Raw genomic sequence first — 27,581 nt, forward strand, 5'->3', positions numbered from 1 at the left:
AAACCGGCCCTCCAGCCCTGCTGGTTTCTGGAAGTGCTTATCCAACTGTCCCTGGGGTATTTCCACCTGCGTATCCCACATGCATCTCAAAGTCAACTAATCCTAAACTGATTTGTCTTCTTTCCTCATTCAGGACTGAACTCCCATCTGCCCAAACCAGAAAGCTCTTCCTCCTTCTGCACAGTCACCATCTCCGTTCCACCCTCTCCTGCTGCCACCATTTCATTTCAGACGTCACTGTCCCTCATCTGGATAATAACAGCATCTCCCTCCTCCTTCTCCTTGCCCATTTTCCACACTCACACCTCACTGAGCTTCCTAAGGCTTATGCCAGTTGGTGCCGCTCCCTGGCTTTCCAGGCCCTGAGTGATCTGGCTCCAAACTACTCTCCTTAAAAATGCTACACCCATTTTCCCTTGTCCCCATCTCCTTCATCCAGGAATGTTCTCTCCCTCTTTCACCTGGCTCACTTCCTTATTCTGGAAACACAGATCAGCTGAAAAGATGCTATACATTTGGAAAGCAAGAGTCTTTTTTTTTTTAAGTTACTTCTTTTTTCTTGATTCCATATGGTACATCCTAATATTACAAAACATAAACCATCAACCCAATTGATTTTGTTCTTGATGCTAAAATCCCAAACTCACATACCTCTAGGGTTGTGGTGTTGTCAGGTGATGGGTGAGGGTAGCAGTCTCACGGCAAGTGTAGCCTCAAAACACTATTCCTGACTCAGTCCTATGCCCAAGGGCAAGGGCTTGTCCCCTAGTCCCCTAGTCCCCTGGGTTCTCTACTAAGACTGGGGGCTTGAAACGGGTCATGGTGAATGACCCACATCATTTCTTCAGGAAGGGACCCTTCCATTTCTAATTTGGAGGAAGAAGGTGTCAATTTTGACAAAGGGGCAAGCAGTGTGGGGGCACTGCAAGCGCAGTAGCGTTGCCTGCCCGACCTTGAGCTTGAACTGGTGTCCTAGCATGTGCTTACCTGCGGCACACTTCAGTGAGCACAGAAACATCTTCTCACCAGCCCGCTCCCCACCCCGCCCCCCTTCAAAGCGCGGATGCCCGTCAGGATGCTAGTGGCACCACTGCCACTGCATTTCCTGTTGGCAGCAGAGAGCAAGTGAAAACAGAAGCCGCAGCGGGCAGCGGCCCAGGCAGAAATAGCTCCCGCGATTCACCAGAGCCTTCCCGGGCCCTGGTCCGGCTCCCGCACCTCGCGCGCCCGGATCCCAGCCGCCGTGGAGGCCGCGGCGGGAGGCCGCCGCCTCGCCCAGACCGCTCTCCGGCTCCCGGCGGAAGGCTGCGCGGCGCCCGCGCGGTTCAGCGCCCCCTGCGGCTCGCGCCGGCTCTCGCGGGGCGGAGGGCGCTGCGGTCGGCGATGGCAGGGCGCGCTCCACTCGGCGTGGCCCGCGAGGCCCTGCGCGCCTGGCTGCTGGGCGGCCTCTGCTTCTGGGCGCTGGGCGGCCTCTGCGGCCTGGGGGCGGCGGCGCCGGGGGCGGGGGCCGGGGCCGGGGCCGGGGGCGTCCCGGGGACCCCGCGCCCGTGCCAGGCGCCGCAGCAGTGGGAGGGCCGCCAGGTTCTGTACCGGCAGAGCAGCGGGCGCAACAGCCGCGCCCTGCTCTCCTACGACGGGCTCAACCAGCGCGTGCGGGTGCTGGACGAGCGGAAGGCGCTGATCCCCTGCAAGAGGTACGCGGGCCGCGGGGTGGGCGTCGGGGCGGCCCGGAGGGGCCGAGGTGGCGGGGGCGGTGCCTCCCTCTTGCCGAGGAGAAAAGTCGCAGGGAGGGTGGCCGGGGGCGGCCCGGTCGGGGGCTGGCGGGAGGGCTCGGCTCACCGTGCTCCGAGATACTCAGCGGGGCGGTGGCCGGTGGAGAAGGACCCGGGCAGGGGCGGGATCGCATCACAGCGGCCCGGTGCCCACGTTCGCCCCGGGGCGCACGCTGCTGAGTCAGGCCCGCGGCTCTAGGCGTCTCATCTACACCATCTGGTCTCTTCCAGGAGTCCTCTGCGAGGGAGGCACGCCGAATGCATATACATTAAGAATTCTTGTTGCATTTTTTAAAGGAATAGGACGACACTGCAAAAGGTGTGGGGAATCAAGGAAAATATCGCCCACAAACTCATCACCCTGTTACAACTATTGAAATTTCTGTCTACTTCCTTAAATTTTTTAAAGCAAGTGTGACATATGTGATCAAAAAACATCGTTTTTAATATATATATACACCATTTCTTATGCGTTCTTCATCGCCATTTAATTGGTTGGTCCCCGACCTATTTTTAATAGCTGCACAATATTCCATAGAGGAGCTATGCCATTTTCTTAAACCCACTTGTCTCATAATTCACCTTTCCACATCTGCTGTGAGAGAGGATGTCGTCTTTCTGAGACCTGATTTCTATTTTGGAGTCACCCCCTGTCCACTCCACAGCTTTCCTGTGGAAATTCCTATGTGTGCTCCTCTCGGGGTTATGCTTGCCTCTCTGAGGGGCGTTTCTGTGATTAGGAGGTGCGTCTGATGTTCGTGGTTTAAGGGTCTGGTGAGCAGTCAGATCAGGGGCAGATTTTGATGTCATTTCACCTAGAAGCATTTGTTGAAGTGTTAGGCATCTAGAAGAAAGTACTGAAGGGACAGAACCTTTCAAAGCAGTATATTCGAGAATGGAAGCTAATGCATTTGGAAGGGTACAATGTGTGCTGAGGAGAGCTGGAGCAGCCAAGTCATCATGGGGGCGGGGAGGATCTCTGAGGCCTCTAAAGAACACCGTGGCTCTGTCTCAAAGGTCAGAGTAACAGTCAACGACAACCAGTGTTTGAGCACTTATTGTATACTGGGCATAGTGCTGAGGAATGTCCACATATTATGTGAAAATCTCACAACGGCGTGACAGTGGAGGTTTTATGATCTCTATTTTATAGACAGAGAATCTGAGATCCAGGGAGAGTCAACATTTTTTTCCAGACCTCACATCTGGGACTGGAGGAAGCTGGGTGGCTTCTGACCCATGTGCTCTTAACCACACTGTCATGCGTTCATCATGCATTTTTTTCATGGCAAGCACTTTGTGTAAACAGAGCGGGTCCTGAGCCTGTTTATACAGGTCACCTGAGCCACAGGTCACAGTCTGTGGGTGGAGTCACATGAAGGAGAATTCCCACCCAGTGAGATGAGGGTATGCTGTGTGTGACAAGAACACTTCAGATGGGCAGCTAACCCAAGCTTCCTGGAGGCGGCTGGAGCATGAGCGAGTCCCAAAGCCTTGCACCAGTGACCGGAGGAGGGAAGACTGCTCTGGGGGGATGTGGGTCTATTCCAGGATGGCCTGGAGCAGACCGGGCTGGATGTATTGCGAGAACTGCAGACCAGTCGCTGTTAGGACAGAAGCACAGAGGACGTGGAGAGGTTGGGATCCGCTGAAGGATTGTCCAACAGTGGAAGGTCATGCTTGGATTATGGAATAATCACTGGATGTATGGTGGAGAATAAAGGAGAGCAAGAGTGGAAGCAAACACCTGACCTGGGAGACTTGTGTCGAGGTCGTGGTGAGAAGCGTACTGGTTTGGGAAGTATTAAAGGGGTTTATTGATGGTGGAGGTGAGGGGAGGGAAGAGTCGAGGAGAGGCCCCCATTTTTGGCTTCTGATGGCGTGGAATAGATAGTGACGTGATTCACTGAGACAGGGTTGGCTTTGTGCACGTGCGATTGAGGATAAACTGCTAACCTTTCTGTGCACTGACGGGAAGGCTGGTCCGGTAGTGGTGTATTGATGAACAGTCGTGTTGCAGACGGACTGGAATGGTTCAGAGCCCACTGCTGAAGCAGAGGAGTGTGGTCAGGAGAAGGGTAAGGGTCCATCCCCCCAGAGCTCGTATTTTCACAATGTAAGAGATGAAATGTTAGAGTCAGACAAATCTGAGTCTGAGTGCAGAATCCTAGTATGGGTCTTTGGGTAAATTGCTGAAGCTTTCTGAGCCTCAGTTTCCCCATTTACAAAATGAGAATGGTAATAGTGTCTAATGGGTTGGATTGTGGCGGGGATTAAATGAGTTCAAGTATGTAAAGCACACAGTGCAGGGTCTGACACCTTGAATGTGCTTAGAACATGGCTACAGTTGTCCCCATGGCCACCACCATCATCACCATCCTGGTGAGTTTACCGTGGCCCTGAGACCCGCTGCCAGCCTGTAGGCTCAGAAACTAGACCGGGCAGGGCACTCAGGGGCCCTTCCTTTGGGAGCTGACTCGGGGGAAGCAGGCTTAACAGCTAAAATGTATACTTCAGTGAGTGCTGTGGCTGGCATGGCGGCCAGGATTCTCAGATCCGCAAGACTAGGTCATTCTCTCCCTGTAGGCAGAACTATGTGGGAGCCAAATTATAATCAGGAGGTTGTGAGCAAAGAGTTGGAGCAAAGTCACTGAATCTAATGATTGCCTGCTCTAGGCCAGGCTGGATGCTCAATGTTGAGCTTTCCATCATGAGTAAGACAGGCCAGCCCAGGGAATGGGGCTGAGATTCAGTGATGGGTCCATTTTTCACCGGAAAGATGCCTTGTCACTGGTTCTATGCTACCCCAACCCTGCGGGTCCAGACTCCCTCCACTCTGCAGGAAGGCTTGGTGAGTACCCTTCAAGCTGTCTTAGCCACCCTTCTTCATCTATGATTCTGCGATCGGTTCATATAGTCTTTATATGTGCGCATTGTGTCTTTAGTGGGGTCACAGCCAAATCCTGCTGGCCTAGAAGTTTTTCGGCCCCATGTGGTTGGTGATTTCTCATTTCTTTGTCCTGACCTATCAAGTGTTGATTTCACAGCTCAGATTTGAGAAGGCAGTTTTATTCCCCTTCTTCCCAGTTTCTTGGCAAGATGCTGTCTCACAGTCCCATCTCTGGCCCTCAGTCAGAGGTAGAGAAGAATGTTTAGTGCATAAATGCATTTTTAAGCTCTTTAAATGTAGATTTGCTGGAACAAACTAGAAACTTTTTCAGGTATTAGCAGTCTGGCCAAGAAACCAGATGTTATTTGAAGAAAATATGGATGGGTTGTCTCTTCATATTTATTAGTAAGTTGAGAAGTAAGTTTCAGAATTGGATCAACTTCTTAAGATTTTTATTTTGCATCCAGATTGTTATGGAAAATCCCACTGATAGTTACTGTGGAATGACTAGGACTTTCCAGGCTCTCTTTTCCCTGAGATGATGGAAAAGATTAAACAACTTTACAAGCTTCAGATAAGACAGCCTTAGCAGAAAATGGGGACTATTAGTAATTGATACTATTTTGTTTTCTGGTTCCAAGTGTCTTTCCTGACTCCTTGACTAAACTCACAAGTATTACATTTGGAAGACTGAGGAAAAGCAAGAAGATTATTTTCATATTCCCACGAACATGTTGAACTTTGTGGGAGAAGCAATACTGAATGAATTTTGTGAGGCCACCAGTAACTTACTGCTCCCACTTACAAAATGGTGGCTCGGGGGTTGGAATTAATGGCACTACTGACGTGGAGTGAACAGAGAGGCATTAAGAGAATATGTGTGGGGACGTTAGGGATAATACCTTAGAAGACTAATCAACTCCCAATCCTACATGTTTGGGGATCTTGGGGGGAGGTGGTAAAAGATGAAAAGAAAAAATAGGTCTTAAGTGGCGTGGCAAGTGGATTCTCATTCAAATTCTGACCAGTTCATGTCTGTTTCAGTTTTCCCTGGGCATTCTATTTCTTGGAGAACAGAATATCATTTCTCTTCTGTATTTTTGGAGAAAGCCACCTAGCGTAGCAGAGAGAGCACAGACATCCAGGGAGGGAGTCACGGGATGTCAGACATGGCTTCCAGTCCTGGCTTCACCACAGCAAGATCCTAACTTCTCAGGACATCAGTTTTTCATCTTTGAATTTAATTTTAATGATCTACAATGTTTTTCCTAAAGAGTGTTTAGGCCTTTTCCCTTAGAGATGAAATGATACCATGGATGCACTCATTGCGCTTTTATTATATCGGGCTGATTCCCATTCCTACTGCGAGGTGATGAACTTAACATGGATTCGACCTTTTTTTCTCAGCGTGTCCCTTTGTGTAGATAAAATCAAAATGCTTTTTCTTCCTTCTCCTTTTCACGTAAACTTGTGTTCCTGGGCAGAGAAATGAGGGGCCACCCTTAAGTGCTCTGACTGCAGACTCAGAAGGCTCTGCTCTGTGTGCCACCCCCGCCCCCGAACATTCCAGGGCATGAATAGCATTGCTTACGAGTCTTCCTTCTCGTATCTGCTGTCAAAGATTAATCCCAACGGCTGTTATCATGCTAGGTAACTTCAACGATCATTGCGTTTGAGCAGCAGGATAAGAGTGTTTTCCCCTCCAAATGTAGAGTTTTCTTTTATTTTGAAACTATCTCACTCTTACAGAAAGTAAGGACATAGCCATTTCCCCCCCGAATCATTGCAGAGTGAGTTGCCAACTTGATATCCCCACCACCCCAGAGACGTCAGCGTGCATTTCCTGCAAACAGAGCTATTCTCCTGCACGGCTGCGACACGGCCTTAAAAACCGGGACATTGACAATTAATGCGGATTAATTTCTACCATTGGAAATTCGGGGCTCATTCAAGTTCTGCCAGTTGTTCATTTATGTTCTTTATAGCCAAAGGCCCCAGTTTACATTCGAGCATTGCATTTAAGTGTCCTGTCTTTTCCGTGTTTTTCTGGCTGGAACAGTTCCTCAGTCTTCCTTGCATTTTGATACTTTGGAAGATTACGAAGCAGTGATTTGGTAGAATGTGCTTTGATCTGGGTTTGTTTAATGTCTCCTTACGATGAGATTCTAGTTATTTCCCTGTGGTAGGAACACCACGGAGGCAGTCCTCTGTTCTTACCGCATTGTGATGTTCCCTGGAATTACTTGATTAACTAATGGTCGCAAGGTTTCTTCAGTGTGAAGTGACACTTTTTAGCTTTGTAATGAATAAGTATTTTGTAGGAAGTTTTTTTTTTTTCCTTAGAGAGGAAGAGAGTGGGTGGGGAGGGGCAGAGGAAGAGAGAGAGAATCTTAAGCAGGCTCCACGCCTAGTGGGGAGCCTGACCCGGGGCTCAACCCCAGGACCCTAAGATCATGACCTGAGCCAAAATCAAGAGTCAGATGCTCAACTGACTGAGCCACCCTGGCGCCCCTGTAGGGAGATATTTTATTTTTTATTATTTTTAAAAGATTTTATTTATTTATTTGACAGAGAGTGGGAGAGAGTGTGATAGAACGTACAAGCAGGGGGCACAGCAGAGGGGGAGGGAGAAGCAGACTCCCCACTGATCAGGGAGCCCGACGTAGGGCTGGATCCCAGGACCCCAAGTTCATGACCGGAGCCGAAGGCAGTTGCCCAGCTGAATGAGCCACCCAGGCGCCCCTGTAGATAGAGATTTTAAAACCATGTACACATCCCATTTTCATGACACTCAATTTATTCATTTATTTCTATCAGCTTGGACTCAAGGATTCTCACTGTATTGCATTTGTTCTCACTGTTTGTTTTGATGTTCACGTTGTCCCAGATCTGGCCAGCGGGAACCTCTTTAAGTTGGCTTTTACGCTCTTTAAACATGTATCTCTTATTCTTTGAGCACTTCTTTGCTTTTTGCCACAATTAAGTGTTCCAAAATCATCTGTACTCTCTCTGCTAGAGTCTTGGAATAAGCCCCTTCTGAACCCGGAGCTCTGGTTACTTCTACTGGAGAAGCCGAGACCTCTTCTCTAGTTGTGCTCATAGCTATTAGGTGATATGGCTCCTAGACCCTCTCCGTGGACGAAGCAAGGGTATGATAGAGGTTTGAACACACACACACACACACACACACACACACACACAGTCACTTACACATACATATACACACAAATTTACATGTACATACATTGCTAAGCTTCCAGTTCTAATACATATATATATTTATACCAGAACCTCCAATTCCATTCCACCTGCACATAGTTCATTTTTGGAGGTCTCTTCTCAGAGAAAACTGGCTGCCATTATTGGTTGCAGTAGGTAGCAATTGTGCATTGCTGTGATGTGCCCTCCCTACATGGTCCCCTCACCCCACTTGGGCTCTGCACCCTAGGCTAGACCATACAGATGCCTACCTTGCCTGGCCCTACCTAGTGATTTTAGATGACACTGTTGAGCGAGAGGAAAGGGAAGATCAGGTTATTATTATTATTATTATTATTATTATTATTATTTTGTTTGTTTGTCTTCTTTTGACTTTCTCTGACTTTGTCTTTGTAAATCCTCAGAATCCATCTATGTGGCTGGGGGAGGTAAATTAGTATGAAGTGTTCAATCAATCGATTTACTTATTTATTTTTAAGGATTTTATTTATTTATTTGAGAGAAAGACAGAAATAGCGCACACGCGCGTGAGTCAGATCACAAGCAGGGAGAAGGGCAGAGGGAGGGGAGCCTGATGCGAGGCTCGATCGCAGGACCCTGAGTTCATGACCTGAGCCAAAGGCAGACGCTTAACCCACTGAGCCACGCAGGCGCCCCTCCACAAATTTATTTAATCACAACCCCGTTTTGCGTGGATTGGGCTTCCGTTTTAAGAAATCACAACTTTCAGAATTTCAGGAGACTGTCTCTTTTTGCCTTTCCTCCCTCCCCTTGATCTCTGATGGCGGGAGCCAGCATTTTCTTTTCTTATTAGCTCAGGAAGTCTGACTGCTTGTGGCCTTTTGATCCTTCGAAAATGAACCATGCTGATTTGCAAAATTGAGTTTTTCTTCAAGAAAGAGATTTTCTTGGAAGCCCGTAAAGTTTGCTTTGAGTCTTAATTCAGTGGGTCTGTTGACCCTGGATTTCAGAGGGTTGATGCTGGGATGCCGAGGAGAAGCAGGCAGTGAGCAGCCTTAGAGCCAAGGAAGACAAGCCCCACGGAGTAATAGGACTGGTGGGGTGTAAGACTAACTTATAACTAGAAGCCAGAGGTGGTTGCCAAACTGCTCTGAAAACATCTTTACTTCTCTCTGTCAACCTTGAGCTGTTTCTTCCTGATTCTGCCCTCGAAGATGGCGGTCAGGGGCAGAGTGCCCAAAGATCTGAAAATATTCCACCAATTAGTGGTTTGTTTTTCCTGGAATAAATGTGATAGTGTTATATTTCCCCAATTCCAGTAAAAATCTTCTATTTTCCCCTTCATAATTTCTTTTATTTTACCCATCTTTAAAGAAAAAATTCCTCTCCTGATCCCACCAGCTGAAACCCCATTCTTCCCTTCTATTTAAAGCCAATCTTATGCTAAGTCCAGTCTCTAACCTCTCTGCTCTCTTGAACCCTCTCCAATCAGACCTTGAGCATCACAACTCTACTGGGCCTGCTCCTCTCATTGTTAACCAAATGAGCCTTTATCACTCCTCATTGTACTGCGCTCATTGCCGCCATCTTGGTATCTTCACGGACCACATTCTTCCAGTGTCTCTTTTTCCACCTCATTTCCTTTGCTTCTCAGTTGCCTTTGCTCTTCCTCCTCTTCTTGTGGACCATCAGTGGTCACATGTCCCAGGGCTCAGGCTTGCCATGCCTTTACTACACCCCTCTCTTGGTGCCCTCAGCTCAGTCATGGCTTTGGCATACCCAACACTAACGCCTCCCCTGCAAACAAACAAACAAACAGAAAAAACAAACGTTCTTCTTGCAGGTTTCTTAGGTTCAGCTCATAGCAGCTCTGGTTGTTCAGGATCAATCATAGAGTCATCCTTGAGTTCTTCTCCTACTTGCCACTAGGAGTCCAGAAGCGAATCCTGTCCACTCTCATTTTGATACAGACCCAGAATCTGACCACGTGTTCACTGTCATTGTGAAGGCCCAAACCCTCATCATTCTTGCCTGGGCTTTTTGCACTGACCTCCTAACGGGTCCTCCTTCCATCCCTGCCCCCTTGGGTCTGTTCTCAACGTAGCCCCTTGAATGATTCTTCTAGAAATATCGTATCATGTCACTCATCCACTCAAAACCCTCCAATGCCGTTCTGTCAGAGTGAATGTCCTTACAAGGGCCCGGACGCCCTCAGGGATCTGCTTCCTGCCCCCCATGTCTTGTTTCTGAGCGGGCAGCAGCTGCTCGTTGCCAGCCCCCTCCAGCCCCTGGCTCAGCAGGCTTCCCCCCTGTTGGCACTTGGGTGGCTGTTTCCTGTGCATAGAAAGCCTTCTCCCTAAAAAGCTGCATGGCCCCCTCCCAAATCAGACTCTCTCTCCTGCCAACATTCTCCTACACAGCACCTCACTGCTTTCGTGTTCAAGACACTTACCACTATCTGACATACTATTCATGCTTTTTAAACCCGTCCCCTCATCTCCTCTGTCTCCCCTTGCCCAAAGCAAGACTCCACGGTCAGGAATTTTATCTGGTTGTTGCTGTTACCTCCAGCACCACAGAATTAGATTTTTGGGGATAATTGAATGAGAGAATGAGTAATAATGGTGACCTAGTTATTGTAGAAGGATACTCAAAATAGGGGTCTGCAAAGAGAAAGAAAGTAAAAATTATCCATAACTGCTCAACTGATATGACTATTCTAATGTCTTCTGAATATCCTGAGTGATTTTTAAAAAGACTTATTTGTTTATTTGAGAGAGAGAGAGACAATGAGGTGGGGAGAGGCAGAGGGGCAGGGAGAGGGACAGGCAGACTCTCCGCTGAGCACGGAGCCTGACATGGGACTCAATCCCATGACCCTGCGATCATGACCTGAGCTGAAACCAAGAGTCGGATGCTCAGCCTCTGTGCCGCAGGTGCCCCTGTCCTAGGTGACTCTGAGTCGCACAGCATGCAGACCCAAGCACCTCCTATTTCACAATAGACTTTTTTTCACTTAACAACACACCATGCAAGCTCATCCATACTGACTAGTCCTCTTCGATCGTCTTTGGACTCCTGGCTTCTCCTCACTCAGGTCTCAGCTCACCCTCTCCTCAGAGGAACCTTCTGCGACCCTCCCCACCAGCCACTCCCCATCACATCTCGTTCTGTTTTCCTCCGGACACGGGACATGATCCCTGGGGGACATCATCTGGTCAGTTAATGTGTCTGGCGTTTATTGTCTGTCTCGCCTTCGTGAGTGAGAGAATGTTATCGGTTTGATTTATCACCAAGCCTCCAGCACCTAGAAGTGCTTGGTACATCGTGAGACTCAGTAAATGTGTGCTGCGTGGATAAATATCATTTTCATGCTTTGGGACTACTAGCATTGTACCTGTTCATGGAGGAAAATCTAAGTGACACGGAAGAGCAATGTAACGAGAGTAAAGATGACTCATCATCCTGCTGTACGGCACTAAGAACCCTGCTGTCCGAGCTTCTGGGTTTCTTTTCCTATTCCTGTGGATATGATTTTAAAATTAAAATGGAGACCTGCTTCTTTAAGCAGTCCCTTATTGTGGGGGAGTCATGTTTGTTTCCCGTCTATTTCCCACTTGTTCAGACGACTACACCTTGTATTTGTGGGCAATTAGATGCGTACCACTTTTTTTCCCTAAAGATTTTATTTACTTATTTGACAGAGAGAGAGGCAGTGAGAGAGGGAACACAAGCAGGGGGAGTGGGAGAGGAAGAAGCAGGCTCATAGCGGAGGAGCCCGATGTGGGGCTCGATCCCAGAACGCCGGGATCACGCCCTGAGCCGAAGGCAGAGCTTAACGACTGAGCTACCCAGGCGTCCCAGATGCGTACCACTTTTTAACGTATTTCGGACACATTCCTAGATAAGAAACTGATAGAAGAGGGATTTGCACTTTTTGAGGTTGTGACAACTTTGCCCTTCGGGAAGGTTGCTCCCACCGGCAGACATTTCAGCTGGAAGAGTGTGATTGTTGGTGTTTCCCACACCCACACCTATATGGAGTCTGATTGTTTTTGGTCACTAGCAATCTGATAAAGAAGAAATGGAAGGGCAAAATGACATGCCTGCGGTGATGTCGCACCCCCTGTGATTCTCACTCTGTTGTGACTCTCTCTAATACTCCCCAGGTAAGTCCCCTATGGGCTGTTGGTTTAACAAAGACACGCCATCGAGTTCAGTAAAAGTTTTTTCTGACCTATTTTATAAAGAATTTCTTCTTCTAATCAGCATGGATATTAACGTTCATCGACCTAGTGATTTGTACTAATAGATCGCTTTACATTAAACCATCTTGGCACTCCTACAATACTCATTTATCGTTTTGTAGTAGTCTTTTAATAGTCTGCTTGATTTGACTCACTAACATTTTATTTACGATTTGTTTTTAATCCATGGCCACAATTTAGCTTGTTCTTTAGTTTTTATTTTTCTGCTTTCTCTATTTTAATGTAGAAGAAGCTCCGTAAAACTGTCAGAGAATTGGCAAGCCTTCAATATGTCTCTGTGCTCGCCAGCCTTGAGGTTGGAAAAAATTAATTCCTGAAACCATTAGGACCGAACTCCTTTTGAAGAACTAACTCTTTGATCTCTTTTTAAGATCAAAGATCTAAGATCTCACGAAGCCATCGTGAGGATTTTTTCCCTCTGGTTATTGATCTACTTAACTTTCTGTTCCATTCTGCGTTAGTTTGGGTTATTTATATTTTCCTAGGAAATCTTCCATTTCATCAAGATTATGTTTATCATCATCATAAGTTGTACATGATATTCGCTGAACTCTGAAACAACTTCACCTTATCTACTGATATCCTTTTTTCTTCCCAATCTTCTTTTTCCTCATGATTACGTTTTTAACAATCAACTAGTGGATTTATGGAATGGTTTTAGGGTTTATTAAGTATTTATATTCTACATCATGGATCTTCTTTGTCAAGAACAGTTGCTGGTATCAAATGGCACTGCCTACCCATATTTTGAAAAGTTTTTAGGCAGGCTTGTAGTGACCCCCTAAGACAGCATACCATGACCTCCAGAAATGGACCCCCTGGGTTCCTTTCATCCACAACCTAGTCCCCTGCTCTTCCCTTGTCAAACACTATCTTCAGTGTTTCTCTTGCTCCTCAGTCCTGATTTTAGAGAATTTCCCCAATATGGGCATTGGAAGTTTCCCAAGCACCAATGGTTCCCATGGCAGAAAGTGATTTTTTGTGTTTCCCACACTCATGCCTATATGGAGTCTAAGTATTTTTGGTGGTGGCTCAGGGCCTCTTTGAACAGAGAGGCTGTGTGAAGATTCAGTCCCCCAGCAGGGTGCCTCCATGACCCTCAGATCCTCTAAAGATTGGAGAAGCTCTTGGACAGATGGCCTCTGAGCAGAAGACAGCTGCTCCTGGACGAAAAGCCTGTGATGCTCCTTCATGGAAGGCTGCTTCAGTGGTGGCTAAGGTTAGATGTACTGGGAAAGTTCCAGAGTGTGAGTTGTGCCAATGAGTGAGAGCCATCAGTCTGCCCTGGAAGAGGCAGCAAAGTAACCCCTCCAAGCTCCCCTAGTGTCTTAGTCTGTTTAGTCTGTCGTAACAAATACCAGAGACTGGGTAGCTGATAAGCAACAGTTCATTGTTCACAGCTCTGGACGCTGGAAGTCTGAGATCAGGGTGCCAGCATGGTTGGGTAAGGGTCCTCTTCTGCTCATAGACTTCTCGTTGTATCTTCACATGGTGGAAGGCGCCAGCTAGCTCTTTGGGGCCTCTTGTATAGGGGCATGAATCCCATTCATGAAGGCCCCACCCTCCTGACCTAATCGCCTCCCAAAGACCCCACTGGTAATGCCATCACCTTCGACATTAGGTTTTCAACACATGAATTTGGTAGGGTTGGGGGAGGGACACAAACCCTCAGATCAGAGCGCCGGAGACCCTGCTGCCCTGGAGCAGCTCTGAAATTGCCAAGCGAGATGTTGTCAGATAGGAAGATGGTGGCACAGGGCCAAGAGCCACATGAGTTCCTCGGTCTGACATAGCATTTTCAGCTACAGGTGAGCTCTAACTTAGGAGGAATGTATGAGGCTCCATGAACCACCAGACTAGTTGGTGTGGCATCCAGGTTCAGCCATGATGAACGCAAGGCCTTCTGAGGTTGCTCAAACATACTTGCGGGGAGGACCATGGTAAGCCGGACCATCTGCATTGATTCCAAAGCTTCTAAAACAACTCCCCCCACACCACTCACCAAGTCCCTTACTGAGGTACATCTTATATTCTCTGGAATTGTAAGTCCTTCTTCTCAGAACGTGTCATCAAGAAGCTGATGATCCAAGATGTCAAGTTGAGAAAGGCAGACATGCCTCTGAGGAAGATGGTGGGGCACCTATGGAGTTACTGAGTTGGCTGAGGTCAAGAGGGAACAGTGTCTCCTTAGGAATCCCAGGGACACCTCTTGGCAGAGGGGCCCTGGTAGTCATGGGGGAGGCAGTGGCAGCAAATGTAGAGAAAACACAAGAACGTGGAACTCTCCTTCCAGAAAGAACGGGGCAGTGGACAGTGGGGAGCAGAGGCGCTGGGAAGAGAATCTACTTCCGATTTAATACCCACTGAAGTGTCATGTCATGTTCTGTGTTCTGATGTGGTTTATCTATTTCCTCTGGATGTGGGAGTCTCCTCTCGCTCTGAATCGAGCCCTCTCCCTGTCCCCTTTGTCACATACTGTATTTTGGACAGCGACCCCCCCACCCTCGTCCAGCTCCAGTTACTGTCAGGGTTGCCCTTGGGACCCCCCCGAGAGCCTCCCTCGTGATGTCTCAGTTGTCCTAAGGAGTGAGGGGACGAAGCTTGGGAACCCACTTTCCTGTCACCAGAACACAGTTTCTTCTGTAAAGGATAAGTATGTATTTAGGTCCCACTCAGTGCGTTGAAAGGAATTTAAAGTGCTTGGGTGATTTCTCGTTCCTTCTTTCACTGTGCTGAGTCAAGCCTCTGTAAGGTCAACTGCTTTACTTGTTAAACACAGAGGAGTTTCTATTGTGGGAGTGTTTGCACAAACTTCTAAGTAGCCTTGCCACAAAAGAACCATAAGTGATTTTACTCCTTTTATTATTATGCGCTGCAGTATCTTTTATGCTGATACGCTTATCTACCTGAATCCTCCATTTTGATTCAGGTCTCAGTCAGCTTGAAAATGTATTCAATTAATTTTCTTCAGAGAGGGTATGGCTGTGGTGGTACAGTTCCAGGGATTTTGATAAAGATTTTATTTATTTATTTGAGAGAGAGAGTGAGCGAGCACATGCTTGACCACAAGCAGGGGAAGCAGCGGGGGTGGGGGGGGGAAGCAAACTCCCCGCCGAGCAAGGAGCCTGATGCGGGACTCGATCCGGTGACCCTGGAATCACGATCTGAGCCCAAGGCAGGTGCTTACCCAGCTGAACCCCGCAGGCGCCCCCACTTCCAGAGATGTTGAATGCCTGAGAACATCCACTTACTGCCGTTTTACATACAGCCAATTTTGGGGTGTACACAATTTATTGGGTCATAACAATAGTGTTTTGTGCTTATGGCACAAAAAGGGAAGTCCGATACCAAACTACGTTTGCGTTAGTTTTAATACATTTTTTTCCGGTCCTCGTTTTTGCAGGTTGTTTCTGTTATCCTGGAGCATTATTAACATCTCCAGGTTCTGTCCAGCTCTAGGGAAATTTCATCTGCTGTTTCTGGAGGCTGGAAACTCTCTTCTCTCCTTGTTCCTTGTAGAATCTCTACTTACACGGATTGGTTCTCTTACCCCTGTTGCCCCACATTGCCCCACATCGCTTATCTTACCATTAGCCTTTTGGTCTCTTTGTGTGTCTTACCTAGAGTTCTGGAATCGTACCTTTAAGTCACTGCTTCTGTTTTTTGTTTGTTCTTTGTTTCCCACAGCGAGAGCATTCTGCGCCACCTCCACTGTGTTTTCGACTTTGATAATCATGTTTTTCATTAGAGAGCGATCCTTGTGTTCACACGTTAGTCTTTATTTCTTAAATTCAGTATCATCCCAAATCCCAGTGAAAGTAAAAAATAAGATTTATATTTTAGACTCATAAGCGGTTAGCTGCAAGGGCGTCTGTGTTTCTATTTATTTTGTTTTTTATTTTTTAAAGATTTTATTTATTTATTTGACAGAGAGAGAGACACAGTGAGAGAGGGAACACAAGCAGGGGGAGTGGGAGAGGGAGAAGCAGGCTTCCCGCTGAGCAGGGAGCCCGACGCGGGGCTCGATCCCAGGATTCCAGGGTCACGCCCTGAGCCGAAGGCAGACGCTTAACAACTGAGCCACCCAGGCGCCCCTGTGTTTCTGTTTACACGCAGTGACGACTGGTATGTTTCTCCTGAGAAGCATAGCACTGGCTGGAGGAACTGACTAGCCTTGGACCCTCCCAACCTCCTTAACACCCCTGATGTGTCGTTCTAGAACTCACTGTGAGCCATGGCAACATGGGTATCCTGGTACTAATGATGCTTTTCCTTCCAATGGTGAGAAGACAGCTTGAACTTGAACTTCTTTTACCTTCCATCTGCTGAAAGAGTATATGGCTGCACGTTGCCAGTATTCATCCTGAAACATTCTTGGAAAAAAAAGAAATCTCTTCAGTTTCTTGAGCAACATTTTCCTCTTTTGAACTCGAATCCAAGTGGTGGAAGCCCATCATCTTACAGCTCCTTAAACTGCACACATAATTGTTCTTTGATTTCGCTTTGCCTAGGGCTGTGTTCTCAAGTAACTTCATTGTCCTTTTGTTATATGTGGTTGCTGTCAGCCGGCACGATGAGTTGCTGTCTGACACAACAGTTTGGAAATAGGGTTTTGGTTTTCTGTCTCATAATTACCGGCGGGTGTAACTCAATCTTGGTACAGGCCGGGATGGCAAGTGGCTGCCGGTGAGTTCTTCCTGCTAAGAGTCAGAGAGCTGGCGTGCGTCCCCGATCTGGTATATGGCATATTAGACAAATCCAAGTTTGCCCAATTTCTTCCCTAAAAGCCAGAGTCCTTTTTGTAACCACAATATTATATTTGCCCACTCCCTTCTCTGCAGTTGAAGGTATCTTGGGGGGCCAAGCAGTTACAGGTGGATGGAAAGAACCACTCCTTCCCCCCGGTGGAAGGAGGGGAAGGAGCACGGGGTAAGTGAATTAGAGCGAGTCTGGTAGGAGAGCGGACCCAGAGTCCAGGCCTGGCACATTATTTACGACTTCGTTATGCTCTCAGCCTCATATTCTCCTCTGGTTAAAAAAGAAAGAAAAAAAAAAGCTAATAATGTGTCAGCCAGTGGAATTTCCGAGTCTGAAACGTCTGCCTCAGACTGTTCTTTTTTTTTTTCCTTCCTTTTTTTCCCCCTCGGCTACTCTGATTCTAGACAGAAAAACAGTTGCCTCTCGGCTACACCGGCAGTAGCCTTTCTGGTTTATCAGCGCCCAAGCCGGGCTCTGATATCGTGGGTTCTGGGCTTAGCCAAATCCTTGGGCCCTGCTCGTTCTGGAACGAAAGGCTCTCAGAGAGTCATTGGAAAGCACCGGATAGATCAGAACGATAAAGCAGTGCATTTCCTGTTTGTAGGGTGCTTTCAGCTGCACGTGTCCGCAAATCTGACTGACAGACGCTGAAACTCTAAGGACGTGTGTAGTTCACCTCAGACTGTCGGGGATGCGCGTTCCTAGGTCGGACTCAACGGTATCACCACGGCCCCTGGTTCTCCTCCATCCACCTTCTCTGCCATTCTCAGAGAAAGTTGGCTCACACTTGCAAGACGCCATGCAGACTTGTTGCCTCGTGGCCTGAAAGTGGCTGTCCCCACTCCAAGCATTATTTCCCTGTGTTCAAAGACAGGAAATGAAGGACAGAGCAGGACAGGGGGTCTATTTTTTTCTAGAGAAGAGAAATCTCCAGGGGCTCTCTTCTTCCAACAGACTTCCTTTTACATCCCCAAGGCCAGAACCAACTATACCCCCAGCTCCAAGGGAAAAAAAGGAAGTGAGTCGATGAGAATACTTCCTCAGCCAATGTATTGACAGGCAGGCAGGCGAGAAAGGGTGAGATGCCTGTGGGTCTGCTCCGGAGGGGTCCACTTTGGCCCTCAGGACCGTTCTCTCCTTTATCCTCTGTCCTGCCTGGATGAACCAGCCCTTCGTCATCACACGGCCGATCAAGTCTTCTGTGCGCAGATGAGATGAGTCGTTTCCTTGTCAAACATGAATGGGTGACCGTAAACGCAACCGTTCGCAGGCTTTCCTACAGAGCTACAATCCCTTGCATTTGTATAACGATTTATATCTGCTGTCTCAAATCATCTTCATAGTCATGCTTCGAGCTTCAAAATTCTGGCCTCTCTTTACATATGAGAAACAGGGAGATTAAAATTATGATCACAGAGCCCAGCAGTAGTCGACTGGGAACCTCGATTTCCTGACCTGAGCTTTTTCACAGTGCAGTTCATGCCATCCGCAAACCTTACCCTACAGTAGGAAAACGAGACGGAAAGGCCTCCCCCTGCCGCACTATAACTGGGTAAACATTTAGGACCTTTCTAATGGGAAGAAATGAATGAAGCGCTACATCCAGGTAAAAATTCTAGTGTTCCTGGGGCACCTGGGTGGCTCAGTCGGTTAAGGGTCCGACTTTTGGTTTCTGTTCGGGTCATGAGCTCAGGGTCGTGGGATCAAGCCCTGCATCGGGCTCTGTGCTCAGCGGGGAGTCTGAGACTCTCTCTGCCCCTCTCCCTCTCCCCCTCTCCCCTCTCAAAAAAAAAAAATTCTAATTCCTTTTGGAAAACATTAGTACCTTGTAAAATATAAAATAGAAATTTCCTTCGATCCAACAATTCTGGTCTATAAACTTTTCATAGGGTTGTAAACACAGAAAGGCCAAAGCGTTTATCTCCAATTTATATTCAGCTTTGTTAATATTAACAAGTTGTGGAAATAATCTAAGTACTCATGAGTAGGGGATGACTGAAGCAAAACGGTGTGTGTGTGTGTGTATGTACACACCCACGGTGTATATATGATATATATATATATATAGGCATTCAAACACTAACGGGGCCACGTCAGGGCCACAAACACCAGCTAGAAGGAGCTCCCACTGACAGAACTTGTGACAATCTGAGCATCGAATGGAACGATGACTTTAATTGTCATACATTGAATATATAAAAATTCTTGAGTCCAGGGTGATGATTGATAGATAAATAGATAAAAAGATAGATGTCATTTGTTATACCATTGGTATCCCAATCTCCAGGGAAATAATTGATTCGGGAAATGGTTTTACCCAGAACCATTAGGTGACAGTTATTGGCTAATAGGCTCTTCCCAGCATCATAAGTATTCCTGACCAATTACTTGCTAACTGTAAAAGGAAACGCCTTCATGATGGAGACATCTGGAGTAACCATCTAACTTGGTGATCGAAGTTAGTAGCAGGGATGGGACATCACCTGTCTTCTGCTGTCACACCTCATGAAACACACAGCCTTATCAATTTCTTTCCAAAAATCTTTAACCAAATTACATCAAGCCTTTAGAATTCAGGTCTAGTTTGGAGGAATGACAGGAGCTAGAGGAACAAGTTAAATGAAGAAACTGACAAAAATCTGGAATGGGGAATGTGCAGACCGGAGTCAAGGTCATGTTAAAAATAAAAAAGGTAGGAGTAGTGTTCCAGATTTTTACAACAGTAGAGACCTAACAACCAAATATAATGCTTGAAACATGGCTGGACTCTGATTTTATTTTATTTTTTAAAGATTTTATGTATTTATTTAAGAGAGAGACAGAGAGAGAGCATGAGCAGGAGGAGGGGCAGAGGGACAAGCAGACTCCCCGCTGAGCAGGGAGCCCCATGCCGGGCTCCATCCCAGGACCCTGGGACTGTGACCTGAGCCAAAGGCAGATGCTTAAGCGACTGAGCCGCCCAGGTGCCCTGGATTCTGATTAAAAAAAAAACAACAACTTTAAAATACACTTTTGGGGGACAACTGACTATGGACCAGGTATTAGCTGGCATTGGGGAATGAATTTTAATGTCTTAGGTGTGATAATGGTAGTGTGGTGGGGAGGCAGAAAGTCTTTGTTTTTAGCAAATATTTAGAAAATAGATAAAGCAAATAGAGCAAAATGTCACCATAATTGAATCTATGTGGTAGATACACAGGTAATCATTGCACCTGTCCTTTATCTTCTGCCTTTTAAAAATATTTCATAGTAAATTAAGAAAAATGGATTCCATAAAACTGTATTTTTTGACCTGGAAGGATATCAAGGACAAATGGTCGAATTTAAAACATAGGTTAACAAACACTGTATTCACTCATTTTTATAAAATGTGTCGAGTACATGTAATAAAAAGTCTCTAGGATATTTGCACAGCATACTCATAGCAGGGTCGCAGGGTTATTCACAATAGCCAGAAGGTGGAAACAAGCCAGGGTCTACACACAGATGGACGGATAAGCAAAACGTGGTCTCTACGTTCAGTGGAATATTAGCCTTACGGAGGAGGGGGATTCTGCCCTACGCTACAGCATGGATGAACGTTGAGGACACGATGCCGAGTGACAAAGTCGCAAAAGGACAACGACTGTATGATCCCACTTCCATGGGGCACCTAGAGAGTCAAGTTCACAGGGACCGGAAGTAGAACAGTGGTTGCCAGGAGCTGGAGTAGGGAGAAGTGGGGAGCTGCTTAATGGACACAGAGTTTCAGTTTTGCAAAATGAAGAGAATTCTGGAGGTCGGTTGCACAAGGATACAGATGTAGTTCGCTCTATTGAACTACACATTTAAACGTGGCGAAGAGGGTAAATTTTACGTCATGTGTCTTTTGCCACAATTTAAAGAAATTTAAATAAAAATATCCATAGATGTTTAGACACAGGCACAGAGTTGTTACTTCCATAAGTTTGAGTTCCTGGACATTTTTTACTTCATTTTCCATTTCTGTACTGTTGGGATTTTTTTTTAATTTTTATTTTTTACTTCAGACAGGAATCAGTTTTACAAAAAACAGAAGATATAAAACTTCTACAGGTTTTCAGTGTTTTGGAAAACATGGGCTGCTAGAACGTCAGTTTTAGGACAATGGATTTTCAGGGAACAACAGAAATGGTCAGTGAAGCCTGAGAATTTTGTCAAAAGCAACAGACATCCTTGGTCCCACGAGGAGAGAGGCAGAATGGGGCACTGGGCGCCTCTTCTGCACTGAGGCTGGTGTGGAGAGCTCAGCCTGCTGACCCCTTGGCCGGGCCCGTCCGGCCTGACCTTGCGCGCAGCGGAGGCCTGGCAGGGCCCTCCCGGGAGCTGTGCTTTGCTTGGGGTCTGGCCAGCGAGGAGGAGTTTGCTGGCTGTTGTTGACCCAGGCCTGACCTGCCTGCCTTGTCCTCCAGGCCCTTTCCAGCACCTCACCTTGCTTGCACCCCGGGGGTGTGATTTGTGACTCCTGTCCTCCCGGCTTCCTCCACTTCGGAGCCAGGCTTTGATCTTGCTTCCCGGGATCGAGTTTCGGTTGAAGACGGTCAGTCCAGTCCTTCGGGTCTACGGGTTATTACCCGCACAGCATCCCAGGCGGATGATTCATTTCAACCCTGGCTGATCTCTGCATTTTGACCTAATGGCTCTATCAGGCACCAGAGCCTGTATCCTCTTTGCGATGGAGAACCTTACCTCTTAACTGGGAATCGTGTTCACATCCATACCCAAGCCACAACAGCATCATCAAAAGCTTCTTTTCCAAAACTCAGTATGGAGCGGTACTAGCATCTATGTCCTTATGGGACTTTGATAAAAAGCAAACAGTTATACGGCCGTATTTGGTTTCCCATTAAATGAATATTTTCTGTTTTGCTTAAGACACTGTCAACATAACCTCAATATCAGATGATGGTCTCTTGTGAGAAAATTAAATATTTTGAAAACAGCAAAGTACTGAGAACGCTGTAACAAACACCTGTGTTCGGACCACCCAGAATGGATAAATGTTCACAGTTTGAATCACAGATGATTCTTTCAAGTCTAGCATTCTCATTTTGAAATTAAATTTTCCCTCTGTGCATGGGCAGAGCCGGCCCCGGGACAGCGGTGAACTTGGCGGCGTTCCTCTCCGGCCGCCCCTTCCCCTCCCCAGCTGAGCGCTGACCAGGAGGCCGTGGCCCTGGGGTCCGCGCACGGCCACGGCCACGGCCACGTGGTGTCCCTCCCAGGACAGCTGTGCTGGCGGCTGTCCTCCGGGGCTCTAGGTGGAACAGCGGAGTCCTCCACTGTATTAGAAATGAGGCCGGGTTATGAGTCACACAAAAAGTTCCAGGCGGAAAAAAGCAAAGTTTATTACAACAAAGGAAACCTCATAACTCTGCAGGGGGATCTCCAGACACTGAGCCTCGGAGAAGAAACGCATCCAGCAAATGCACCGCCGTTGGGAGTCCCAGCTCGCCACTGCGTCTCCTGCTTCCTTCTTCACTCCTGCTCGGTTCGCATGTCCGAAACAGCCTCCCACTGCCTCGGAGCTTACAGGGGACATGTCCGGCCACATAAGGAGACTGCCTCGCAGGCCTCGGGTGGCAACCCCACAGGTTCTTCGGGGGGAGTCCGATCGTCTCGCCCTGGGTCAGCTGTCCTCCTCAGGTCCAGTAAGCTCTGCCGACGGTGGCCGGGCGGCCAGTGTGCTGTTCGGGGGCTGAGGGCTGTTCTCAGGAAGGACCACCGCCCCCCTGCTGCCCATGGAGCATAGCTCAGGGGACGGTCGCTACAGTGCAAGCAGCACACGACTGGGGGTTCTGCAGGAGCGACGACTGACTGTCTAGGCGAGACGTCTGGGGCTTGGGAAGGCACGAGAGGACGGTGCCGATGGTGAGAATAAAGAAGAGAGCCTCCCTGAGGGCACACGGTGCAGGTGTTTTGTGCGGCCTGCTGTCCCCGAAAGGCTCGTGGGACAGGATTTGTGTCCCGAGTCCTGTATTTATGAATGGACAGTCCTCTAACATTGAGAGTAATGTGTCCGCACTCCTTACATGAATGCTCAGACTGATGTGCCAGGGACTTCACCGGGCACGAGACAACAGTGACAGCCCCCCCCCCCCCAGCTCCTGCAAAGGGCTCCCAGTAGGTTGGGAACCCTGCGTGTGTATTTTTAATAAGAGATTGGCTCCACTTTCATGGGAGTGACATCGTGGCAAATGAACACTTTGCTTTCTGCCGTCACTCCCACTTCTAAAAGGCGTGTGTTTGGCCCTCGTAAGCCATGCCAAGTGTTTGCTGGAATGAAGCAGGGTAGTTAAATCTAAACACATAAAATGGGGCCACGGTTACATTTTCATACTGGCTCGTAGAAAACGGAAGCGTAACCCTAATAGTGGTACTATTTTGACCATGTAGACAGTGATGGTTTGTAATAGTTTTTCTGAAGAAAATACTTTGTAAGCTCGTCCTTGGGATGGCGAACATTTGCCCTGGAGGCAGATGGAGGCTGTGGGGTACGGTGAGTCTCACGTTGTTTGCTCAGGAGAGCCCCCCTCTCAGCTCGTTGGCCCTCGGGTGTCATGAATGTCCCTGTGTGAGGTCAGAGCACATCCTCACCATGCTGGACCAGCAGCAGTGGCCTGAGTTTTGGGTCGACAATCAAACACAGGGCTTCCCCCAACACCAAGATTGCTTGGCTGTAAGATCCACACAGGATTGGGGATAACGTGGTGTGCAGGGCGATTCAGGGGATGTCTGCAGACTCCCCGCCCAGCCTGGGAGTCCGTCTGGCTCGCTCCACACATGGGCTGTACACGTGGGCAGGAGAGACGAGGCCTAGAGCACGTGGACAAAATGTGTGGGAAAGTAGTCGCTCTGGGGTCCCCTCAACGTTTGCGTCTCCGCTTCCTCCAGGTATGGGTGGGGGGCCTCTTTCTCACACAGCTGTGCCTTACTGAAGCATTAGTCGTGACTGACAGTGGAGACAGTGGGGTGCAGGTGTGTGGTCTGACCTCAGCAGCTTCTAGCTGTGCTACATTCAGTGCCCCCAATAAGTCCTGATTTGGTGCTGCTGGGAGAACTCAGCCAAGCCAAGGGTCCAATCCCCCTGGGTCCCTGTGGCTACAAGGTCACAAACCAGCTGTGAACCCAAGGCCCTGTCTTCCTCCTGTTTGTAGCCTAAGCACAGGATCCGGCATATAATAGCTACTCAATGATTCAATATTCAATTTTGGACTCTGAATTGTAATGATTTCGTATTTAGGTTGTCAATGTGTCGAGTGCTCATAAGTACGTAAGTGATTGCCTCTATTTTTTCCTACTTGTTCCATTCTAAGGGTAATTTGCGTCGAAGGCGTTTGGACTGTATGCTGACTTAAAAGGCACAGTGATTGTAACATGAGGTCCTGATCTATTCTCTTTATATGTGTCTTTCAGATTATTTGAATATATTTTGCTCTATAAGGATGGAGTGATGTTTCAGATTGAACAAGCCACCAAGCAGTGCTCCAAGATCACCCTGACGGAGCCCTGGGACCCTCTAGACATTCCTCAGAATGCCACGTTTGAGGACCAGTACTCCATCGGGGGGCCCCAGGAGCAGATCACTGTCCAAGAGTGGTCCGACAGAAAGTCAGCTAGATCGTGTAAGGCTTCATAAAGTAGCCAAGCGCTGCATCTCGGGAAGCGTGATGCGGAGAAAGTTTAAGTCCATTAAGGAAGGGTAGTTAGGGCAATTGATAAGCTTAAGCAAATTGTTTAACGTCCCCTGCACCTGCTTTGAGTCCCGCCTGCACCCCGCCCCCACCCGGTGTACTCCTGCAGGTTGTTTTTTTTTTTTTTAAAGATTTTATTTATTTATTTGACAGAGAGATAGACAGCCAGCGAGAGAGGGAACATAAGCAGGGGGAGTGGAAGAGGAAGAAGCAGGCTCATAGCGGAGGAGCCGGATGTGGGGCTCGATCCCATAACTCCAGGATCACGCCCTGAACAGAAGGCAGACGCTTAACCGCTGTGCCACCCAGGCGCCCCTCCTGCAGGTTGTTTAGCTCCAGAATCTAAGCATCATATTTGAAACACCTCAGCCTTCTAGCATCGCCTGTACCTTTCTGCCACCTTGGCTGTTAGGGGCTTATCCTTGGCTCTGACATCGAATGGTCCTGAGATCTGTGACATGGAAGACATCTGTCTGAGGTCTACTTTACAATCTCATATCACTTCCTAAAGTCACGGAGAGCAGATCTACCCCCGTTATTCTGAGTGTCTGCTTTTGCATATAGACATGAAGCTCTTCTCTGCGATGCTTCCGTACGCCTACCCTAGAATGGTTTCAAAAACCCAGGCTTTATGGCGTATGTGGGAAATAGTACAAAACAGTGTGAGAACAGATCCCCCCGCCTCCGCCAAGCTTAGCATAGAATTATCATATGACCTCGTGATTCCACTTCTGGGTGTATACCCGAAAGGATTGAAAGCCAGGACTCAAAAAGATATGTGTGCACCCGTGTTCATAGCAGCATTAACCATAATAGCCAGGTGGTAGAAACTGCCCAAGTGTCCATCGGCGGATAAATGAATACCCCAAATGTGGTGTAAAGAAACAATGGGATATTCAGCCACGGATAATATTGGATGAACCTTGAGGACACGATGCTGAGTGAAATAAGCCAGTCACTCAAGGACAAATACTATATGAATCCACTTATCTGAGGTCTCTAGAGTAGTCCCGTTCACAGAGACAGAAAGTGGATGGGGGTTGCCAAGGGCTGGGGGGGAGGGGAGATGGGGAATGAGTGTTAGAGGGCACGGAGTTTCCACTGGGGAAGATGACAAACTTCCGGAGATGGGTGGTGGCGATAATTTCATGTGAACGTATTTAATGCCACTGAACGTCCTTAAAAACAGTTAAAAGGGTGAATTGTATGTATATTTTACCGCAAGAGAAAAAATAGAGGCATTTTGCCTATCTTCTATGTTAAAAAGACACCTTACCTTCCTCTTACAGATGAAACCTGGATCGGCATTTATACTGTCAAGGATTGTTACCCTGTCCAGGAAACCTTCACCAAAAATTACAGTGTGATATTGTCCACGCGGTTTTTCGACATACAGCTGGGCATTAAAGACCCCTCGGTGTTCATCCCGCCCAGCACCTGCCAGACGGCCCAGCCGGAGAGGATGAGCGAGGACTGCTCCTGGTAAGCCCGTGAGCGCCCCAGCGGCGGCATCGGACGTCATCCCCAGCTCGAAAGGGATTTGAGGCTTTTGAGAAGCGAGAACCTTCACTGGAGAGAACTCGTGACTGTAGGAAGATAAACACTGATCTGGGGCTCTTTGTATATAGGATTTTGACGACTCAAGCTGTGTTTACAAAAGGGGAGAGCATTTGTGCAGCCCGTGTTGGGAGCTGTGTTTTCCGCACCTGCAGGTGGATCTGGGCGCAGAGGCAGACGTGAGCGAGGGGCGGCGGGAGCAGCTTGCCTTGGCCGGGAGGAGGGTTGTCACTGACCTTACCGAGAATGGCTGGATTGCTGCCACGTGATGATAATAAAAGGCAGAACGGCTTTGGTCCGTTTTGTGATAAAGTTTTACATTCTCACCAGATCATGGCCCAATATTGCCTGCACCGGGGCGGGGGGGACCTCTCCCTTAGCCACTGACAAAGTGATTCCTTAAGATCCCTCCGAGGCTTAAGAGCTTTATGGCATGCCCCGATTGGTGTAAATTTTGCGAGGAAATGAAAGACTCTAATACAAAGTAATTATTCCTCAAAGAGACATTTTAAACCAGAGGGTCTAAGAATCTTAATGTCTCTACCTGGGTAAGCACGAGCCATGTATGTGTCCTCTTCTCTATGCAAGACTATTGCTGTGTGTGCCGAATCCTCACCTCTTTGTCAGGAGACCTAGAAATACAGATCGATTCTAAAAATAGCATTGTGCTGGGAGCCAGGAGACCATTGTCTTCAGAATCCAGGACTGGAATTCCTCTGTACTTGAACGCCTTTGATGCACTAAATGCACTGTGCTTTCCCCCACTCGAGCCCTCCTGGGGCAGTTTCGCAACCCCTTTGTCTATGTGACTTCTGCTCGTCCTTCCCAGGTCTGCTCACACTTGACCTTCTGTGAGCTGCTCCCAGGCCGGCCCGGGTTGGGGGCACTCTGTAGCCTGAGCATGCTGTCCTCGCCATACTTATTAGGCTGTGTGCTAATTTCCTGCTTCCTGGACGCTGTCGCCCACGAGCCTGGCCACGAGCAACTTGAGTACGGGTACCACGGTCTGTTTACTTTTATATGCCCAGCGCCAAGTAAGTGCCTGGCACGCGCTCAGTGCCCCAAGCATTTGCAGAGTGGAGAATGCCAGGCTCTCCGGTCATGAGTTGCCTCATCTGTTCAAGGGTTGGGTTTGCTGATCTCTAGGGAGACTCTTAGTGATAAAATTTATTATTCTAGATTCTTCTACTATTGTGTTTCATCTGGCTATCATCTATGACTAGGAGAAATGTATGACCTGTATATCACACGGAAAACAGTCTGTATGACTCACAGTTTATTTCAATAAACACGTTTAATTGCATTTCAAGTGTTCTTTGATATATTTACTTTTGTCATATAGATGGATTATCTTGGTTTTTCCGGAGTTAAAACTCCTTTCCAATGAATAAAGTGCTTCATGTGATCTAAGCCACGATCATTACCCTCTCTCAAAGGCTTGCTC

General features: G+C 47.8%; 1 protein-coding gene across 1 annotated transcript; it reads left to right on the forward strand.

Annotated features, from left to right (window-relative positions):
- The first annotated feature begins 1,114 nt into the window (after positions 1-1,114).
- Positions 1,115-27,440, forward strand: EPDR1 (ependymin related 1). Its single transcript, XM_045793486.2, has 3 exons — positions 1,115-1,694; positions 24,303-24,511; positions 25,870-27,440. Exons 1-3 carry the CDS (start codon positions 1,384-1,386, stop codon positions 26,064-26,066), a joined length of 717 nt encoding a protein of 238 aa, XP_045649442.2. The 5' UTR covers positions 1,115-1,383; the 3' UTR covers positions 26,067-27,440.
- The last annotated feature ends 141 nt before the right edge of the window (positions 27,441-27,581 follow it).

This window comes from Ursus americanus, chromosome 3 (genome assembly GCF_024610735.1).
Source record: "Ursus americanus isolate L20-20 chromosome 3, mUrsAme1.1.p, whole genome shotgun sequence".
In the NCBI taxonomy this organism is placed as follows: domain Eukaryota; kingdom Metazoa; phylum Chordata; class Mammalia; order Carnivora; family Ursidae; genus Ursus; species Ursus americanus.